Here is a 22,080-nt window from a genome sequence, read left to right as displayed (position 1 = left end):
ATTTTTTTTATCGCATGTATGACAGGATTTTGAGTCGTGAATTTATACATCATATTTCCTTTAAAGGGATGTACATGTAGTAAGTTTTGTTTTATTAAGAATAAAAATTTGTAAGGGTTCCATGGAACCCAGTGTCTCGCCTACTTTTGCTGTTAATCACACACTCAACAAAAATGATGAAAGAAATCAATTAAGATCTTCCTCTTGATACTATCTTTTGATTGTCAGAAGCTTCTGTCCAAGGTTGGTAAAAATCCAGGATAGTTAAAGGATCTTAAAAATGTTTTAAAAACTTTAACTGCAGACTTTATGTAATGTTAACTGTAAGAAATACTAAGTCCATTTATAAGTAAAAAACGGGAAAAATGGGAATCTTTTTTTTACAAAATTTACTTCTGGATACTATCTTGTGAACATAAACAAGCTCTATCCAAGTTTGGCAGAAATCCACGATAGTTCAAGAAAGTTATTAAAATTTCAAAAACTTTAATCACAGAGTGAATATTTGTGGACGCCGCCGCTGACGACGACGCCGACGCCGACGGAATGTAGGATCGACTAAAGTTGAAGGCTCGACAAAAATCGCCCTAAACATGCTTAGCAGTGAGGTGAGAGGTTTTTTGTTGTACTGTGTTAAAGGCCTTACTTTGAATTTGAGAGGAAGAACAGAAATAAAAGCGCTGTTCCTTTGATTTTTTGATGCTGTGCATGTACAGATTTGTTTTCATGGAAGAATACCAAATATCCTGTTTTTCTATTATAAAATATTTGCCATTGAATATTAAGCTCGATCAATTAAACATATACAATATCAACCATGGCATAAATGCTTGAAGAGTTAGACAACAAGCCAACAGTACAGTTCTAAAAAAATAGACATGCTATATATAATACATATAATCGCCCCATTATGTGCACATTACATAATACTATGTACATTTAAACAATAAATTAAAATAAGGAAGCAAAATACCAAAGAAAGTCTGAGAATTTAAGTATAGGAATATTCATTCTTGCTATACCATGGTATTTCCTGCATTTCACACATTTGTACACATTTAAAATCAAAGATGGCTGTCATTGTTGACCTTAGTATTTGTTAACCTAGTGACAGATTAATTTTTGCATTGGTTAAATCAATGTGTGCATTTGATCATACAGACGGAGAGCCATCATTGATTGTGTGTGGTTGAACTGACCAAAGTCCAAAGTTGTTATATTCAGAATAAATCTCTTCCTGTCATAATGCTGACTTTCATTCAGATGAGGACCCGTCATTGTTTCTGTTATATCTGAACTGATCCTAAGTCCGAAGTTACTATTTTTTTAAATCTTTTTTTTGTGACCTCCTGTTAAGATTTTTTTCTTATATAAGATTTAATTAATATGTAAATGCTTTCATTCAGAATAGGAATTTAAGGTCACTTTATTAGGTCTCTCCACTTTTGATTTTGTTCTGATAATTTTTTTCGTCCGCCAAATTTTTGTCTTGTGCTGTATTGTTTCAAAAGATGTAGCTTATATATTTGGTTTATGATTTTGAACAGTTTATCATGACTTTTTTTAAACTGACCCTTCTTAACCAAACGCTTTACTTTGTAAAAGTTATCTCCTCGAACCCTGTTTTACGTATGTGCACTACTTCTTCGCAACCGTAAAAGATTACATTGATTGATTGATTGTTGGTTGCTTTACGCCGCATTAGCATAAAAGATTACAAAAAAAATATTTTACCAGGTGCCCGTTATAGGCTCAGGTTGTTGAGAATAGTTGTAATCGAAGAGATCTGAAGAGTCCATATCTGAGTTATTTCCCTTTATATATTTGACATATTACATGTATTAAGTGAAATGTTATAGTAACTCATAAACCATAAGTGATAGAGACCTAGGGTCTTTTGTTTTGAGATTCTGGGTCCACCAAAAAGATCAAGGTAAAATGTAAAGGTCATGTTTTTTTTGCTTTTGCTTGTGTATGCTACTTCTAAGACACTGTTATATATTTTCAACAAATTTTTATTTGCGATATGTCGTAACAGGAAATTTTTTTTACAAAGCGGTATGGTTTCATTTATTTGGACTTTTCCCCCCTTGAATGTTAAAAATAAGATTTAAGATACTATATCTTATTAACAATACATAGTAGAGACCTGATGTCTTTTGATATGAGATCCTTGCTTGATGACCTTATAATTAAGGTCAAGGTCAAAGGTGAATTTTACGTTCTAGATTTTGACCTTTGCTATAACTTCATATTGATACAGGATAAAGGACATGATGGTATTTTGCATTTGGTAGAAATACAGATGACATTAAAAAGTCAACCGGAAGTAAAATTAAGTAGACCGGAAATAGTCGTTTTTTCGTTAATTTAATATAAAAGTATATAGAACCATATATTTTCGAAATCAGTGTCAAGTGACCTATCATATGATACCAAAAGTAACATTTTTTAAACCGGAAGTAACAAATTATCAACCTTAATTTCAAGCAAAAATGTATAGAAACCATATATTTTTGAAATCAGCTTTAATTAAGCTATCGTCTGATACTATCAACGACATTTTAAACCGGCTTTTAATATTTTCATATTCAAATATGTGTATTCGGGGTGGAGACATAACACATTCTGAAAAAAATCCCTTACATACACAAAGATATTTAAAATCCCTTAAAATAATCAAAAATTTGTATAAGAGGCTATATTGACACCCTGGAACATACTGGTGTAATTAAAAGTACTTATTGGTTTGAAATGCACATTTCAAATTGTAAGGTTAAACCAGGTTTACTCTATCATTTTCTACATAATGAAATGCCTGTACCAATTCAGGAATATGACAGTTGTTTTTCATTCGTTTGATGGTTTTGGTCCTTTGATTTAGCCAATTGTTAAGGGTCTTTTCGTTTTGAATTTTCCTGGGAGTTCGGTATTTGTTGTTTTACTTTTTAATCAATAAATTTGCATGTAATCGTAATTTAATCGATTACAGCCAAAAATATGTAATCATCGATTACTTTTCAATCGCATTTCGATTACTTTAGTACAATAGCTTGAAGAAAAAGAACCTAGTTTAAATGAAAGAAGACAACTACAGGTATTCTTCAGTTTATACATGTAGTACATAAAAAAACCAGAATGTATAAATTGAGACACTTGAAAGTTCTATCACATGTCTTATTCAGATCTTTTGTACTCTCAAGCTGCCTTTTAATAAACCAGATTTTCTGACAAATTTTTACTGTACTTCCAGATTTTGAAACAAGTGACTCCAAATTCTCGAATAAGAAAATAGATTTGAAATAAGAAAAAAAGTCGTATAAGTTAAGTTCTCAACTTCTTTGAAATAAGAAAATGAATTGTATTAAAATTCCTTAAAGCAATAATTTTCAATATCAGTTGTAGTGTTAGCTTACAATAGATTAACCTTTGATTCATTATAATGTTATGATATAAAAATTAAGAAAGGATACAAAATACTTTTGATAATGAACCAATGCATTGAAATTTTTGTTCAGTAATAGATACATGTACACTGTATAACATATTGACACTAAAATATATATTGCTTATAGATTTCAATAGAGCATAAAGAATTCCCAACTGCCTTCTGGTCTTTATAATAATGAGTAAAAGTAAAACAAAAGACAGCAAAAATGTGCTAAATATGGAACAAATGGCTCAAATATCCTCCTCTAAGTTACGATCGTCCTTTTAAAATCCAATGATAGTAGCTGATTGAAAAATTTCTCTAGTCTAGTCCTAAGATATTATCAAATACTAAGCCATAATCGGTACATATAAATTCTCAGACCCTTATGACCAATGTGAAAGATCAAGTCAAATTCCAGTTAATAAATGAGAAAAAAAGTAGACAATTCCGTAGCATAAACAAAACATATATTGAAATATTAAAACATCATAAAATACGTCACAGAAAAACTGAGGCAAAAGCAACACAGCCCATTTTAAAATACATATTCGTCCGAGCAGAATAGGTTTATTTCATCGTCTTTGTAGCTCATTCAAGTGCCACTGATACAGTCTTATGTTACCTAAATGCGCGTCTTGTGTATAACATTTTACGCCTGGTATCGTGACGAGTTTGAAATGACCCGAGCAAAAAAAAAAAAAAGGAAGTGGTTTAAGATTTAACAATATTCTTGTCAATTTATTATTCTCTGACGTTTTCCAAAGATATTTCATAATCCCCTAGCCTTGGACAGAAGTGGGTTATCCTCAAATAACATGGTAGAAATTCGAATGGATCATATCATCTAAACTTCGATCGTTCACGGCATGAATAATAACTATTATTGATTCCCTTTCATTATAGGATAACATTAACGGTTCCAACTTTACCAGATTAGCATTTAAGAAAATAATGTATATTCAGTAATTCACGAGACCTAAGTATTAGATCCCAGACCCTGCTTACTATATTATAAAGGTAATTTGGTATTGTGTATATGTTACAGTGAATTTGTATAATCAGGGATTATGTAGAATCCCTGATTTTTCAGGGAATATGTAGAATCTATAAAATCATTAGTAATTATATATAATCCCTGAAAATGACCAGTGATTTTACATAATCACTGAAAATTTTAATAATTATTCTACAAATTCCCTAATATTATTTCAGGGATTATGAATAATTTAATGATCCTTTGTTTAATAAAAAAAATTAATATAGACAAATTATATATTTTTTTCTTTAATATTCCTTGTCAAATGAAATAATTTGGCTTATAAACACAGAGGATGATATAAAAGATATAAACAACACAGGGTTTCGAGATAAAGTTTACGAATTAAAAATTAATAATATTAAGATTCCCTTTATAGCGATAACTTTACATGTATTGTTTGTTTATTAAAAGCCAGCGTCAAATGGATATGCATGTTCTATTTGTAAATCCACAAAGCATCTTATTTGAGACACATGTAGAGCAAATGGTGAAGAGTATCAGGGAACATCTGTTTTGTGGTGTTTTTTTTTTGTTGTTCAAATGAACAAGAAATTCAAACTGTGAGAAGTTAGGCATCTAAATGTATAGAAAAAAAAAACCAGGCAGAACTTAGGATTGACAAATAGAACAAAATTTAAGAGGAAGCTTGCATTTGGTGAAATATTCTCATAGCAATTCCACAGGGTAAAAAAGGTAAGGGAAACCCAAAAAACATAACCATGGCAATTGTTAAAAAAAAAGTCTGAAAAAGGATATCGCCTGGCCACAAAACATGGTATCTTTCTTGCACTAACCAGTTCAAGGTCACAAATTCCCATATTTATTTTTAATTATTTTTTTTTGGGGGGGGGGGGGGTACCTTCAGATGTTTTTACTGAACACTTATTTTTCTTAGGCGTGTCGTTAAAATCTTATTCGATATGTGCAGAAAAATGTTTTTTAAAATGTGGATATTGTGGTAAAAACAGATGTGAAGCATATTATTTTAATATATTGTGTTTCACATTTTAATATAGTGTGCCTAACATTTTGAACAATTGTGGTTATCATTTTTTTTTTATATATTGTGCTTAACATTTTACAATTTATGTTACTTTATAATGATAATGATAATATGTTTTTATTTGATTTTATCGGATAATTGTTTTTTTTAATCATTTTCTTTATAAATAAAACTTTTTCTTCATTTCAGTTATTATGTAGAATCCCTGATGTTTTTTGCTAGTGATTATACATAATCCCTGAAAATTTTAGTGATTATATATAATCCATAAACTACCCAGTGATTCTACAGAATACCTGAAAATTTCAGGGATTCTTCATAATTACTGATTATACAAATTCACTGTAACATATATACAGCTGCCATTAATGTGAGCAAAACAATTCTCATCATCCATAGTTATGATTATAACTTAGTTCACTTTTCTAGTGTTCACAACTATCTAATGACATAGTCTGATTACGAAGAGAGAAAAGAGATGCACCTTCAAGTATAGCCTACCACGTTTATTTGTGTTACCTTTACAAATTAACTATGATTAAAAATAAATCAAACAAAACACATTGATGCTGAAGTTCAAACTTGCTCTATCAACATGTAGTTCCGTTCAAAAGATAAACAAAATAAATCACAGACAATGGCTTAATTGTTTCAATCAATAATATATATATTATATACATTTTACAGCCAAGAGTGTTGTAATAACTATTGTATCGTTCTGTAATGTTAACTCCTTTATTCTCATTCAATGTTTCCAGTATGTTATATATTTAGTCTTTTCCCTTTGACTCGCACATTGGTTTCTGCTATCTGTCGCTCCGTCATTGAGATAGCAGTGATTGCCGTAGTAAAAGGTGCTACTTCGTTTCGGTTTTGTTTACTGCAAATTGCAAGAAAGTAATTTCTGAGTTCCCTGTTACCTATTCCATATATCAAAGGATTGACGGTCGAATTAAAATAAGCTATAAAGATCGCTGGTGTATAATAAGTGGCTATCTGCCCAGACATACATTCATCTATAACAGATACACTAAACGGAGCCCACGACAAGACAAAGTACATCACTGTCATTACTAAAACAATTAATGCCTTTAATTCGGACGATTTAAAAATCTTACCCTTTTGTTTCGGGATTCGAATTTTCCTCAATTCTTTGGCATGCCTGTATGCAATTTTCATAATCACCGTGTAAAGAATGGTCATGAAGACGCAAATCAAACCAATCATGCCCAGTACAGTATTCAAGTATGAACAAGGTAGCATGTCTAAGCCGGAACATGCGCTATCCGTGTTGTTAGTCGACCCCATGTTTTGCTAATAAGAAATGTGATAGCTCATCAAATATAATTAATGAAATACTACTGAATGATGTAAATAGAGAATATAAATCACAACATAAATGAAAAAGCATAGACATTACTTTATCAGAGCCTCCCTAACAAATGCAATATAATTATAAACTCATAAGGTAAACAAATAACTGTTTGCAGTTTTACAAAGGTATGTATCAGCTGCTTGATGTCAAAACAATCCAATAGCCTACCGTTTGAGATCTGCATTAGTAATGGAGGCCATTAATAGTATTGTACACAAACAACTCCGACATTTTCCTGTTCTGTATGCATCTTTGTTCCTATATCTAAACATTCCTACGAGTCTTTAAATTCAAAAGTTTAGAAACGCAAATACGTTATATCTCTATACTATATTATGTTTTCTTAAAAAAAAATATTGACCAATCATTGTAGATCCTTTATAAGGAGGTTTAATAGTATACTGGAGTTGGCAAATATTCCAATGTTCATTCTTTATTTCACGATGTGTATAAAATGTTTAATTGACTCTGCTTACCATGCTAACCAATGTACTAAAAAGCAAAAAGAACATGTAAATTTCGAGCGTTCGAGGCGCTTTTCTGGATATACCTTCACCAGAAATTGGATATTTTAATTATTGTCCCTTAGTTAACATTTTACCTACGTAGTGTTAATAAGAAATGTGATGGCTCATTAAACATAATTAATGAAATACTACTGAGTCATGTGAATAGAGGATATTATTAACAACATAGATGACAAAGCATAGAAATTATTTTATCAGAACCTCCCTAACAAGGCAATATAGTTATAAATTCATAAGGTAAATAAATAAAGGTTTGCATTTTTATAAAACCATGTATCAGCTGCTTGATGTCAAAACATTCCGAGAGCCAACCGTTTGAGTTTTGTTTTGAGTGAAGGCAGTTACACACCCATTAGTAGTGTTGTGCAACAAAAACTCTGACCTCTTCGATTCCTGTTCTGTATAAATCTTTGTTCATATATCTTAACATCCTTACGAGTCTTTAAATTCAAAAGATTTGAAACACAAATAAGTGCTCTCTCTATACTGAAGTCTACCTTCTTTAGTACAAATATTGACCAATCATTTGAAATACTTTTCAGGAGGTTTCATAGATACCTGGATTTGGCAAATAGTCCAATTTTCATTCTTTATTTCACGACGTATATAAAATGTTTAACTGACTCTGCTAACCAATGTACTAAAAAGTAAAAAGAACCAGTTATGAATTGAAAGCATCCGCCGCGCTTTTCTGGATAAACCTTTACCTGGAACGCTCAAAGCCAAATATTTGAAAGCCAAGGATGTATAAGAACCGAAACAGTTGAAGAGCTATATGACCAAAAAGGACCTAAAAAAAGGCTAAATCCATCCAAGGTCAACTTTGTCTGAGGGAGTTAAAACCTAAGTTTCTTAATAATTTCAAAATTTATAAACGGACAATTTTAGAAAGATTTGATATAAATCATGTCAGTTCCGAAGTAATGACAACTGTGACGACGATACCCTTGGGGACAGATAGTTCACCAACAGAGGTATCGACCCAGTGCTGTAAAAAATCAAAACAACAAGTTATACATATCATGTCTTCAGAGCGCTAATCTGCGTTAACATTCATGAGGAACGCTCATAGTCGAATATTTGAAAGCCAAGGATGTATAAGAACCGTAACAGTTGAAGAGATTTCTTTATAATTTTCAAAATTTATAAACGGAAAGATTTGAGAAAAGTTTGTTATAAATCATGTCATTTCCGAAGTACTGACAACTGAGCTAATGATACCCTTAGTGTTTAAGGTCAAGTAATGAGCTTAAAAATCTACATACATATAAACTCTATACGAAAGTCCACATGGAAACAATTGACTACTACAGTCCTCAATTGGTAAATAAACTTTCACTTGAAAGTGGTGGATTTAACTAAGTTTTATAGCCAGTTTACACGCATTTAATTGATTCTATATGCCTAAAATTAAGATATCTGAAAGACTAATCCTTTGATCATACATGTTTAAAATATGTTTTTATGTAGATTTTATATTGCAATGTGATTTTGGAAATTACGGACTGAAAAAAAAACCAGTGACAAATTTAAGAATTCTATACAAAGTCGATATACAAATTGGATGTATTTAATCTCATGAAAGAACCCAGGTTCATGATTTAGGATGCCATCAGCACAGTTGTTTACATAATTGTCATCCTTTGCGCTCGAATCAAAACAAGAGAAATATTTAGTCAATAACGAAGTTGAAGAGAATTCAAAAGACAAACATGAAAAAAGTGCCAAAACTGGCTAGAGTCGATTAAACTTGGAGTAGAAATACCTTAGTCTTTAAAACGTTTTTGTTTATACATTGACAATTAAAAAACAAGTTGGTCAAATACCGTCATAAGATGTGCTTTACACAAATCTTTTTTTAATTGTTGTCATATAAATGCAACGTGAATTCTTTAGTAAGGGAAACGACAATTTATTTCTCACAAATAAAATGACGATCACGATGACAATTTAGGTCATCAAATGTCATTGATGAGACCCAAACTTGAGCACAATGCTGATCCTTGTTCTGATTATCAGGTTGCCCATTCGCCCATTTTAGGAAAATTTGTCTTCCCAGCGTTGTCGCCTTTTGCCAATCACCCTCGCTGAATAAGTCGGTCAATCCAATAAAAAAATCGGGAAAACCTGCAAAAGTACATACTATACATTAAAAAACACTGATATAAGAAAATACTGGTCGGCAAAATGGCTTTGATGGTTATTTGTAAAGGTTTCATATTCCACTCTAAACCTTGCACTTTTTACCATGCATTTTAAGATTGGTCTATACACTAGTTTAATGCAATGGAAATACTATATAGTGTAAAACACTTACCACTGTACAGTCCTTGAATGGTGTAAAATTCCTAATTATACCGTACATTATTAGACCATGCATCATATAACTTTTCAGCCTACAACCCCCTCCCCCATCCATTACACCATATATCATCCACCCTTTCCTTTTAAAATCTCGTACATGATTTTTACTATACACAGCAATCAATAATATAACTTGTTTTGAGTTAGTGACAATATATTTTTAATCAAACGAACTAAAATTTAAAAGCAAGTCAAAATTCACAATGAACAACAGACTATTCCCGATGCACAATACACAGTTACACCATTTCCTATTACATCATACACTTTAACACCGCGATACACACTTTTTATTGAGACGTTTATGATTGTAAAGGTTGATATGTGACCATCAGATCTATGAAACGTTGAGTTTGATACCCCTTTTTTCTAAAATTCATGACATAATATTTTTGCTGCAAAGTCTACGGATTATTCTACTTTTTCAAAATTACGACGGTAATTTCGAATTTTTGGAATGCATTTATTATTGCGATTGTTGAACAACCAAAATAAATGAGAGATAAATATCCGACATATCTTCATGTTCGCACTTGGTCATGTCATATGGTTGAGAAATGACACATTTACTTACATTTCAACTATGGTTTGAAATCCTTTTCACTGATATTGATCGTCATATTTTCACATTATCAAAACGATGTGTGTGTTTATTGTTATGTAGGGATCTGTGGATTTATGTTTGTCTTTTGTTTTATTTTTAGTTTTGGTCATCTGTCGTTTTTCATTTACTAATTGCGTTTAGTAATTATATTGTTTCTCGATGGTTTTCTTGCAATTTTAACTATTTTCTTTTTGTAATATTTATTTTCATTTCACATGTTACATGTGTTTTCGTGGAGACATAACCCTATGAGAGCATAAAACAACTAAAACACATATTTCGGGGACGACCATTTAATTTTTTAGGGAGAGGAAAAGGGGGGGAGGGTTTTATTTTTTTTGGGGGGGGGATTGGAATCGCAAATATATCATGGTCTAGTAAGAGCTGAAAATTAACAAATTTGCCCAATACAGGATGAAATGAACAAAACACAAAATACAGGAAATATATGTGTATAAAAGTAAAAAAATGTAAATGAGTAGTCAATTCGCAATATTCCTCCCCGTCCAAGAATATCAAATATCCGTTCATGAAATTCAAGATTACATGAAATTCTTTAGCATATATTGATAAAAATGCAAAAAGCAAAACAATAAAGAAACATTTAAAAACCTCCTTATTTTTTTTACAACACAAACACTATCAATTTATACTTACGTCGACCCTGTACATGCCTTTTGATCATATCCCATTCGGATTGGTCGTCAATCTCAATCAATTTCCCACCAATTATTTTGCAAAAACTCTTACAAAAAAAAAGGAGAAAAAACGGTAATGCAAATATAAACATCGAATTGGACGGCTTAATGTTATAAATATTGCAAGGTCTACAGTCAACAACAGAATATTTATGGTAGTTTCTCGATCTAAGCTACTTAGAACTACATTGCACATATTTTTCTTATTTAATTTTACTCTGTTTGTGTTGTATATTTGTACTTTTTTCTCTGTCCTTGATACTAGATAATACAAAAAGCCAAATATGCATCGGGTGATTGTATGCTACTAAAAATAGAATATATAATGGCATCCTGTAATTATACTGAAGAGATGAGTAAAGGAGTTTTCATGTACACTTAAAAAACTTCATTTATTGTGTTAGATGACCTTGTTTAATTCCTACGAGAAGGTAACACCGCCCGGAACAAATGCTGATTTGTAATCAGCTATAGTCAGAGGAGGGGATAAGGCGTCTGCGCAATGCTAGTTGGTGTTGTAGTAAAATTGAAAAGAATCGGTTCCAGCGCGCTCGGGGAGGAAGAAAAGAGTCAGAGCTACTCTAACATTGTTAGGCTGATTTTCTAGGCTCTTTAAAATTGAAACAGTAAATATATTAATTGTTTACTGAATTCTTGGAATTATAAAAGTTAAATAAGAAATGTTAAGATTTAATTACTGTAATTCATGTATAACTGTGAAATTTTTGTGTTTAGATATTTCTTTTGATTCATTTTTCGACTTTTTTAGTATATACATATTATTTTGGAAATGCTCAGCTCTTCCAGAAAATTGTGTAGATAAAGAAAATAGTGTTTGTGAAAATTAAATGAACACATACCAGTGCCGTGTAAAAGTTTGTAGCAAATCGACTAAAGTAGTAACATGACTCGAGTCCCCAACTAATATCGCAGCTCCTTAAAGCACCTGGAAATTGGAAATATAAACATTTATTTGTTTTTATCCTGCTATCTACCTTTCTACTGTCCAGTTACAGGGTGGTAGATAACATGAACAGATACACATATACTATACTTATATCCTACTTATGTTGCAAGGGAACGGTTATGTACACATTCATGTTTACGTAACAGTTTAATTTGAGGTCTTCGTTGCGGTTCCTAATAAATTAACATGTATTATTTATGTATACGTGCTACGCTACGCTTTTCTCTCTGTTTCAAAAGCTAAATGTTTTAAGTTTCAACATTGTACAAATATTGTATATATTAATGATAGGACATCGACATGATATACCTTAAAGTTTTAGATACAACAATAAACTGTTTTTGCAGTTGTACCTAGTTTTGTAAAAAAGAAATACTGAAAATGTACAGAACTATGATGGTTGTCTTCTACTTCAAATTATTGTACTAATTAAGCATTTGTTAAGCACCATATAGTTTTATGATATATAGATGCAATTATAATTTTGAGAAATGGTTTTGTACATAAAGTGTGCATTTCTATGAATTTTCAAAAACTATTCACATATTTCTTTAATATTTGATAAAAGTTACTCAAGACAAAAGTGTTCTTAAACTAAAATTGGTAGCGTACATGTACTACAACGGAAGTGTCTAATAGTCTTCACCCGCGAGAGACCCGTACGGTCGGAACAGTCATACATTTACGCTAGTGTCATTGATTTTAGAAAACCGGAATCTTACGAAATAATTCATATCCAAAACCAATACCACAAAAGAGTACCTGACATATAAAATGTAGTTTATATATATTTCAGAATTTTAGAAGTATATATCAAAAAGTATAAATAAACATTTATCATTAGTGATTATAAAGAACAAAATAATTAAACAACTAGTCGAAAAGTAAATACGAAAATACGAAAATATAAAACATGTCTCTAATCGGTGCAGATGAAGGTATCTATTTTTTGCATTAAGGTTCACTTAAACGATTGTGCATATGAAATATCTCACAACGAAAACGAAATAAAGCTTTATGAATACAGGACTTACATGTAGTGTACAATTTGGTTAAAATTGTATACTGATTATTCACTAAGATATATAGGTTGTCCGTTCTGTTTATCGGTCAAACGTTGATTTTAGTGGTAACCGGTATTGTATGTCGCGAAATCGCTATTGCGAAACCATTCCATTTTTTTTGGTGTCATTCGATAAGATACTAATAATCAACCACATGATACATTTTCGGCTAAATCTGTTTGTAAAACGTATGTGCTGGAGTTGTCCATGTGATTATTTTATTGGTAAACAATTAGATAAAAACACCAGAATTACTTTACAAACTTAAAATAGTTTATATGATATTGATTCGAAGTTAATGTTTTTCAAACTGATTGGTCATGTTTTATGTCTTATGATCTAATAAAATAATGAATGTAACATATTTGCATATCTTATTTTTAGTTCTGTAGACATTGAAAAATAATCAACAAACTGATTAGTACGTGTCTGTTCTTGGTCTGTTTAAATCATACCGTTAAACTGTCATAAAACCACAGAACAACCAAGAGCATGCTTTGTGAGCTAAAAGTGAAGAATCGTATACATACGACAAAAACAAAAATTAGTAATCAATAATAACAACCCCCACACACAAGATTTGCTACAATATTTTGCATTTGCATTTACAAACAAGGTGTTGTAAAAAAGTACTGGATTTATGGAGCTATTTTTCATTTATCATCCATATTTCAAAGCTGACCAATGTGGTTGTCTGGCAATTATAATGGGAAATAGTTTATCATCTGAAATTACGGATCTGAGAGTTTATGATGTCTTAAATAGTATTTTAAGGACTTTCCAACATAAACAGAAAATATCAAGTCTCTATAGATTTAGGGACGATGGCTTTTTCATTTACAATGAAGGTACAGATGATGAAATAGCACAATTGCTTGAACATGCTAACAGACAACATGCACTTTTAAAATTTACACACGAGAAATCACAAACTAAAATGCAGTTTTTAGATGTGTTGGTTTTCAAAGGCCAAAGATTTAGAGAAACAGGAATCTTAGACCTCACGACATTCCGAAAAAAGACTGAATATTATCAGTATTTAGAGAGGTCCTCATGCCACCCATCTTCTACTTTCAGAGGCATAATGAAAGTAGAAATGTTTCGCTTTAAGAGATGTACGAACGATCCAGTAGATTTGCAAACAAAATATGCGTTATTTTCTGAGCGCCTTATTAAAAGGGGATATAAAAAAAAGTAATTAAAACTGTTATGCAGGAAGTGACTGCAAAACAAAGAAAAGTCACATTAATTGTGAAGCCCAAATCTGTATTACAGTCGCCTTCCTTGGTATTCTCCACAGTGTTTTCAAGACAGAAATCACACATAAAGAACAATATCTCAAAACACTGGGATAAATTGAAGGATGACGAAAAGGCAAACTTTTATTTGATAAAAGACCTCTGTTTGCTTTCCGTAGGCATAAAAACTTGAAAGACACAGTAACATCAGCAACTAAGGGTAATTAATATGTTGCAGATTATGAAAAAAGATTCTATACTTTGTTCGTTAAATTGATCAACAAGGTTAAGTAGATAAAGAGTATAGAAAAATATTAGTCAGAAAGATCATGCAGTGTCGAGCCCCTAATAAAAATTACAGTATTTGTATAATAAGTGTCACTATGCAATGGCTTGGGTTCCAAACGATGGACATGGCCATGGTCAATTAGTTAATTCTAATTGGTCTAAATAGATGTTCAAAACACCTTATGATCTATGGAGTTGGTGTGCTGGGATAGGCTCTGACAACGATTTATTGAATTATCGCCGACTTCACTTTATTGAGATCACCATGTACTTCAGGGAAACTTCTGACGGAGATGGAAAATACAAATCTATAATTTAAGACGATCGTAAACTCTTTTTCATATTGGTTTCCGCATCTTAAAGGGTCCGAATAACTTCGAAAACACTAATTGAACTACTGAAAATCATATTTGATATGCTCTGTTCTCATTTATTCTAAACAACAATGTTACCACCGTATCGATTTTCTAGTTTGTGCTGTAGTTTAGCAGTTGTATACTTACTAAATATTTCTTCTGGAAGAACACAATAAGATGTATCTAGCACATTATACGACAATGAAAATGCTTTGTTTTCAAAAGCAGATCATCGTAAAGACTTTGTGTTAGTTTGTGGAAAGCAACAACGACTCATTTGAAGCATTACAATCAAGTTAAATATTTCCCTTCAGCAAGTAATCAACATTTCATACTGAATGATGAGGCGCCTTGTCCCTGATCTATACAGAATACACTTACCTTTGGATATTCAGACTGGTGCTGTGTAGCATATTAAACATAATCGTTACGCTCAATCGACTCGACATGCCTTAATTGCTTATCTCGTTTTAATGAATTTTGTCTGTAACATAAACATTTAGACCAGTCTGATGGTAGCGTGTTTTAGCGCAGGTGTATTTATCCGCGGAACGTTTTGCACATGCTGTTGAGCATTTGTATTCAAACGTATACAAATATGTCTTGACTTGTACATGTATAGGCTTCATAACACGACCTATGATACTTTATTTCATCTAATGGAATCAGGATTGACAATCATTTTTCGGATTAATTCGGATGTGTTCCAATGTGGTTTAAAATAAGTCTATTCGAAAAACTCAATAACAATATAAACACCCCAAAACTCCACTAAGTCAAACATCTAGACACAAACATTGCATGAAACAAAATAAACTCATCATAGATACCAGGGCTAAATTAAGTATATACGCCAGACGCGCGTTTCGTCTACAAAAGACTCATCAGTGACGCTCGAATCCAAAACAGTTAAAAAAGCCAAATAAAGTACGAAGTTGAAGAGCATTGAGGACCAAAATTCCTAAAAGTTTTGCCAAATCTATAGTCCCACTAACAAAACTGAAGAAAATGCACAACATAATTCATTTTGAAAAACACAGCAAAACAAAAGTCAGGGAAGAATAGGAAAAGGGAGCAGGGATGGGGTCGATTACTTTAAAATGTAATCGATTAAATTACAATTACTTTGCTTATAAAATGTAATTGATTACATTAAAATTACACCTTATTTCAAATGTAATTGATTGCATTAGATTACTTTTCTTTAAAGTAATCATGATTATTTGTGATTACTTATGATTACATTGTATATTGCAATATGAAAGAATTTCTAATAACTTTTTATCCTCACGAAAAAGCTAATTTTGGTTATTTTTTTAAAGCCATAATTTATTAATCTTATTTAAAACAAATTAGACAAGTACAGTGTAACATGTGTAATTTGATAACATAGCTACAGACAAGTGTCCTTTCTCTATGTAAAAGATATCACTTTGTTTTTTCTACAAATTTTAACCAACTGCCCAATTCACAAAAAACCTGGACAAATAATGGAAAATCAATTAAGTATAGTTTTATTGTCTGTGAAGACATAATTGACACATCCATAAATGTTTTAAGAGGTGTTAATCACTACTTCTATTTTCTGAACAAACAAAAGGTGAGCTTGGGTATTAAAATTTTATTGTCTTAATTGCAATATCAATAAAGTTATAAGTGGTTAATTAATTGTCATAATTTGTTAGAAAATTTTGAATACATATATATCATATATGTATGGAAAACAAAATTTATTAAAATTGTCAAAAAATGAAATATGGTTTTAAATTCCATTTTGAATTAAAAGGGCTTATGCATTTATGTATGTCGACCCTCAAAGTCAAATGTGAACTAAATGTTTTCTGCTTTTGAATTTCATTGTAGTTTTATAAAAATATTGGGCATACTTATATGAAATTTGAGTTAATATCAGAAGTGATCAATCAATGAACAAAACTGCTTTTAAGACATACTCTTATATCCTAAGAGCTCAATCTCACAAACACTAAAAAGCAAGTGCCTTTAGTAAACTTTTGACAAAATAAAACACTTGGTTATACGAAACTTGTCATATAGTTGATACTATTTATCACATTAAACAAGGTTCCATCATAGTGAATACTAGTTTCATGATTTTTTTATTCATGCTTTACATTTTCATATTGTCTATCAAATACTATTTTCCTATATTCCAGTATACAAGATTTGTAATCAGCAAGTAATCATATGAATGCAATCTTAAAGTATTCTAAAAGTAATTATAATGACACCTGTTTTTGGCAATGTAATCGATCACATTACGATTGCTTGTAATCAGAAATGGCATGATAACTGATTACATAGGATTACACTGCAAAATGTAATCGATTACAGCTGATTACGATTACAAATTACGATTACCCCATGCCATAAAGGGAGTGGATCTTGACCTATTGCAGTGAACATTGAATACTAAAACTGCTAAATGATGAGTATTATAAATACGCTTGTAAAAGTTGATTGGTATTTTCTTTCAAACTTTGAAATATTAAAGCGTCTTAAGCATTGGTTGTTCCACTATTTTTTGCTAACATCGACTACGACTGATGTATGTACGACATTTAATATACTTTGACAGACGGTAAGATTGAAAAAAATGTCACATGCAATTGAAGTTCATCAATTCACTCGGTAATTAGTTTCAAAGGATATTTAAATTTGATACTAAATGAAATCTGATACATTTCTCTTTCATTCTATAGCAAATATTAGCTGATATTTTTTTTTTCAGAAAGCGTTCCCGTGTTAAATAAAGAAAAAAATTTAAAATAATATCGGAAAGTCACGCTTTATCGCCAAAACAAAACAAACCTCTGAATCGTGGGAAAACTTTACGACAGTGCCAACATGATAGTATAATGTGTGTTACTCTATCATCATGTTGATTTTCAGCCGAGAGGTACGTACCGGTATGCCGGTCCATCAAACTCTTACAATAAGCGACTTTTTCTTGATTTGTCACTCCACTTTTAGTGTCTATAATTAAAAAAAGGATTGAGTGCTGTTTTTCATTTTAATGTTTACAAATACTTGACACAGAAGAATACAGTATGCATGTTACACTGGAGTGCAAATCAAGATAGGCGTACCTTTCATTGGACAGCATACCTGCAGATTCCAGATAAAAAAAAAATTGTAAAATATATACCTGCCGAAGGCGTATTGTTTTCTTTAGACGTAATTTCTGAAAACATAAAACATAAACGAAAGTGAGGTATTTATCAGTCTATTAATATTTCACTATAAAACATACTTCACATATAGCTAGATCAAACTGTACACATCTGAATATTAAAATTAGAGCTGGGGTCAATGACATGCCAATGAACCTATAAATACCTATATACTGGTATATTTATTTTTAACAACGAAAACATTCGAACAAGATTTGTTTTAAAAAAAAGTTTTCAAATTTCTAACGTCATTGTTACATTAAACCACCATTAGATTTTCAATGCTGATCATTTGATCGCATTTCTTATTTTTATAGGAAACCAATTATAAAGATTTATATTATATACCAATTATAAAGATTTATATATATATATATATATATAACTCGTCTAAACATTAACCCAACAATGTTAGATCTGTAAATTTGCTTTCCCAAATTTTTGATTCTTCCCTCGCCCGGATTAGAACTCATGCTACTGTGATATCGTGACACCAAATCGCCTGCACTGCAGTCGTCCCGCTAGTCCACACGACCACCTGGGCTCTCAAAAAAAGAGCTTTCGCTGGCCGTGTGTTACCTTTCCACGTCAGTTTTAATCTAACGGCGTACTACAGTACATGATATATAAGGCATGAAGATGTTATTGTTACAGATCAGCTAAATTATCTATAGTAAAGGATCCTACAAATTAATGTAATATACAGTCACAGAAAATAATTATATTTATAAGTACATTGTACGTTTGAGTCAGTGACAACGCTACAACAGATGTGTCCATCGGATCGCCATCAATGATGGCGATACATGGCTGTGTATATATATAAAGATCCAGATTAATTTATTTCTTATTCTTAAGATTTATTCTTAAAATTGCAAGTTTCTACTAAAAATGTGGATTTATATTTTAATGGTTTTCTTATGTACCTCATATGAAATTTAAAGTAACTTTAAAGTTTCCATTTATTACAGAAGAGTAATTGTAGCATTTTCAGGACTTGTTTTATAAAAAGTCAAACTGTCAATGCAAGTATATTGGACTCCATTCTTGTATGTTTTGACTGTTGTATTTAAAATTTTGTAGAAAGTGTTTAAATAATATCCATCTGGACAGATTTTAACATATAAATATGATAGATTAAAAAAGCGTTGCCTTTGGTATTTTAATCAAGGGATATTGTCAAACTTGTACTTCAAAATCAGTTAAGTGAAAGGAATAACCTGAGGCTAAGATTATTGTTAATAGTTAGAACAACATATTTACAAATTGTATGTAAATAAATTGGTATTGTTTTTATTTTTTAGATTTTTTATGTAAACGTGTGAAAAATTAATGAATTAAATACAAATGAAGATCATTATATATACTTTAATGATTAATAAAATATCTTGAGGAATGTTATATTTTTTTTTCTAATAATGATAAATGTTTAAAAAGTATTGAGAAAAATGTAAGTACCAAGTGCATACTAAGTGAAGGGAAAACATTTTACAAGTTACACCAGAAAAATCTAAACGTAATCGTTGCAAGGTTGAAAGGGCTTTTTTATATATACATATGAGTTGTCTTCCTTTGCCAAAATTTATTAAATTTGGATCAAAGTTGGTAAACGCGGATGGACTATTGTGAATTAGTGTATTATCGAATTTGTTTTCTTACCTTTCTTAAAATCGTTGAAAGCGTTATCGTAACGGGTATACGTTTCCTTAAGTAATATAGTCACGTTTTGTTTTGTCTGATATATTTCATTTCTATAAGCATTGTCTTTTTCTTGCAAGTGCGATTTTATCTCTTCCAATTCATCTTTAATTTTCCTCATTTTCTTTTGGTGTTCAATTTCTGCTTTTACCATTTTTACACATTCGTTTTTAATTTCTTCTTTAATATTTTTTTCTACGGTGTGTCCATATAATGCAATAAGCAAAACAACTACAGATAGAAGCAAAATTACAAGATTGTTCTCCATTACTGATATATTTAAAACCTGTATACGTAACAACATTCATGGGTCACTGACTTTATTAATCTTTATTAGCTATAAAGCACGTAAAGTTTAAATACCTTGCACATGTACACGATGGTATTGATTAAAATATTGTGTGTGAAATGATATCTCCGGAAGCGTATTAGGCCCATCCTGTTTTTTTTTTAAAAAGCTTTGTTTATATGTCATTTTGTTTTTATTTTTGACACATTTCTTTTTTATAGTGGTTAAGATTATAACACAAGGTTGACTGCTGCACCCTTCTTTTTGACATTTTTACCATTTATGTCTGTTTAGTTTGTTCACACATTGTTGTCAATTGAATTTATGCACCTGTCATTTAGGTGTAGATTTAATCCACCATTTTCTACATAAGGTAAAGCCTGTACCAAATTAGGACTTTGGCAGTTGTTTTCCATTCCATGTGTTTGATCAAGGACTTTGTTCGGTATTTTTGTTATTCTACTGTTAAACACAAATTCTTTTATAAACGACGAAAAGCTGGTTTCATAATACATTTCATAAAATTTCATTTGATTGGTTTTAAGTCAAATCAAGACAACTTGTTGATTTTTATATCAATTTTAAGATTTCATTTTGCGTGATTTTTTTTGAAATTATTACCTGCTTCTAAAAAAGTTCTTAAAAGGTTATAGTAAGCATATCTGTTCTACTATGTGTGAAATACGGTCCTTCTTCATGTTCATGTATCATTTGCAATAACAATAACGTTGTAATAATTTGATTTTTTCCATAGAACATCTAAATAGGTTTGATAAGGTATGATTCATGATTTTTTTTTATTCTATATTAAAAGTAACGAGTAGCACTGTCAGTTATTAAGAAAAGAGAAAGACGATTATTATAGATGCTTTTGTATATCAAATGCATATCAGGATTTTGTATCGTGAATTAATATATCATATTCGTATTTTCTTGTAAGTGATGTAATTTTTGTTTTATTAAACGTATACAGCCTTCTGAAAATGCATGGAATATTTGCCATGGGACGTTAAGCAGCCAACAATCAATTAAGCATATACAATGTACAATGCCAATGATTGGCATAGATAGTCTCAGGGTTAGACAACAAGAAAACAATACTGATCAATAAAAAAGACATGCTATAATACATTTAATCGTCCGTAAATCCAATCTTCTATGTTCATTTATGCAGCTGCATTATGTGCACCTTTTGTAATTCTATGTACATTTAAACTTAAAATTGAAATAAGGATGTAATATATCAAAGAAAGTCTAAGAAATCAGGTAAAGGGATATTCACTCCTGCTATACCAGGGTATTTCTTCCATTTCGTAACTGTATACATTGACAATCAAAGATGGCTGTCATTGTTGACCTAAATATTACTTAGCCTAGTGACAGTTAAATTTTTGCATTGTTAAATTAATATGTGCATTTGATCATACAGACGGAGAGCAATCCTTAATTTTGTGCGTTTGAACTGACCAAAGTCCGAAGTTGTTATATTTAGGATGATTTCTTTATTAATTGTCCATTTTTGTAAACAGATATTATCTATTATTTTCTATTGCAAAAATGTGCGAAATATGGAACAAATGGCGCACATATCCTCCTTTAAGTTACGACCGTCCTGTTAAAATCCAATGATAGTAGCTGATTGAAAAATGTCTCTAGTCTAGTCCTAAGATATTATCAAATACTAAGCCATAATCGGAACATATAAATTCTCAGACCCTTATGACCAATGTGAAAGATCAAATCAAATTCCAGTTATGAGAAAAAAGTAGACAATTCCGTAGCATAAACATAACAAACATTGAAATATACAACATAATAAATAAAATACGTCACAGATACATATTCGTCCGAGCAGAATAGGTTTATTTCATCGTCTTTTTAGCTCATTCAAGTGCCAATGATACAGTCTTATATTACCTAAACGCGCGTCTTGTGTATAACATTTT

General features: G+C 30.9%; 1 protein-coding gene across 1 annotated transcript; it reads right to left on the bottom strand.

Moving 5' to 3' along the window:
- Positions 1 to 8,931: 8,931 nt before the first annotated feature.
- Positions 8,932 to 20,141, bottom strand: LOC139498444 (C-type lectin domain family 4 member E-like). The gene is made up of 5 exons (XM_071286826.1): positions 19,807 to 20,141; positions 18,123 to 18,158; positions 11,904 to 11,989; positions 11,003 to 11,090; positions 8,932 to 9,504 (listed from the first exon to the last, which is right to left on the bottom strand). Exons 1-5 carry the CDS (start codon positions 20,111 to 20,113, stop codon positions 9,290 to 9,292), a joined length of 732 nt encoding a protein of 243 aa, XP_071142927.1. The 5' UTR covers positions 20,114 to 20,141; the 3' UTR covers positions 8,932 to 9,289.
- Between the last annotated feature and the right edge of the window lie 1,939 nt (positions 20,142 to 22,080).

Source organism: Mytilus edulis, chromosome 12 (assembly GCF_963676685.1).
Source record: "Mytilus edulis chromosome 12, xbMytEdul2.2, whole genome shotgun sequence".
NCBI classification, from domain to species: Eukaryota; Metazoa; Mollusca; class Bivalvia; order Mytilida; family Mytilidae; genus Mytilus; species Mytilus edulis.
Note: the sequence above shows the minus strand (reverse complement) of the source record. Positions and strands in the feature narration are given on the sequence as shown.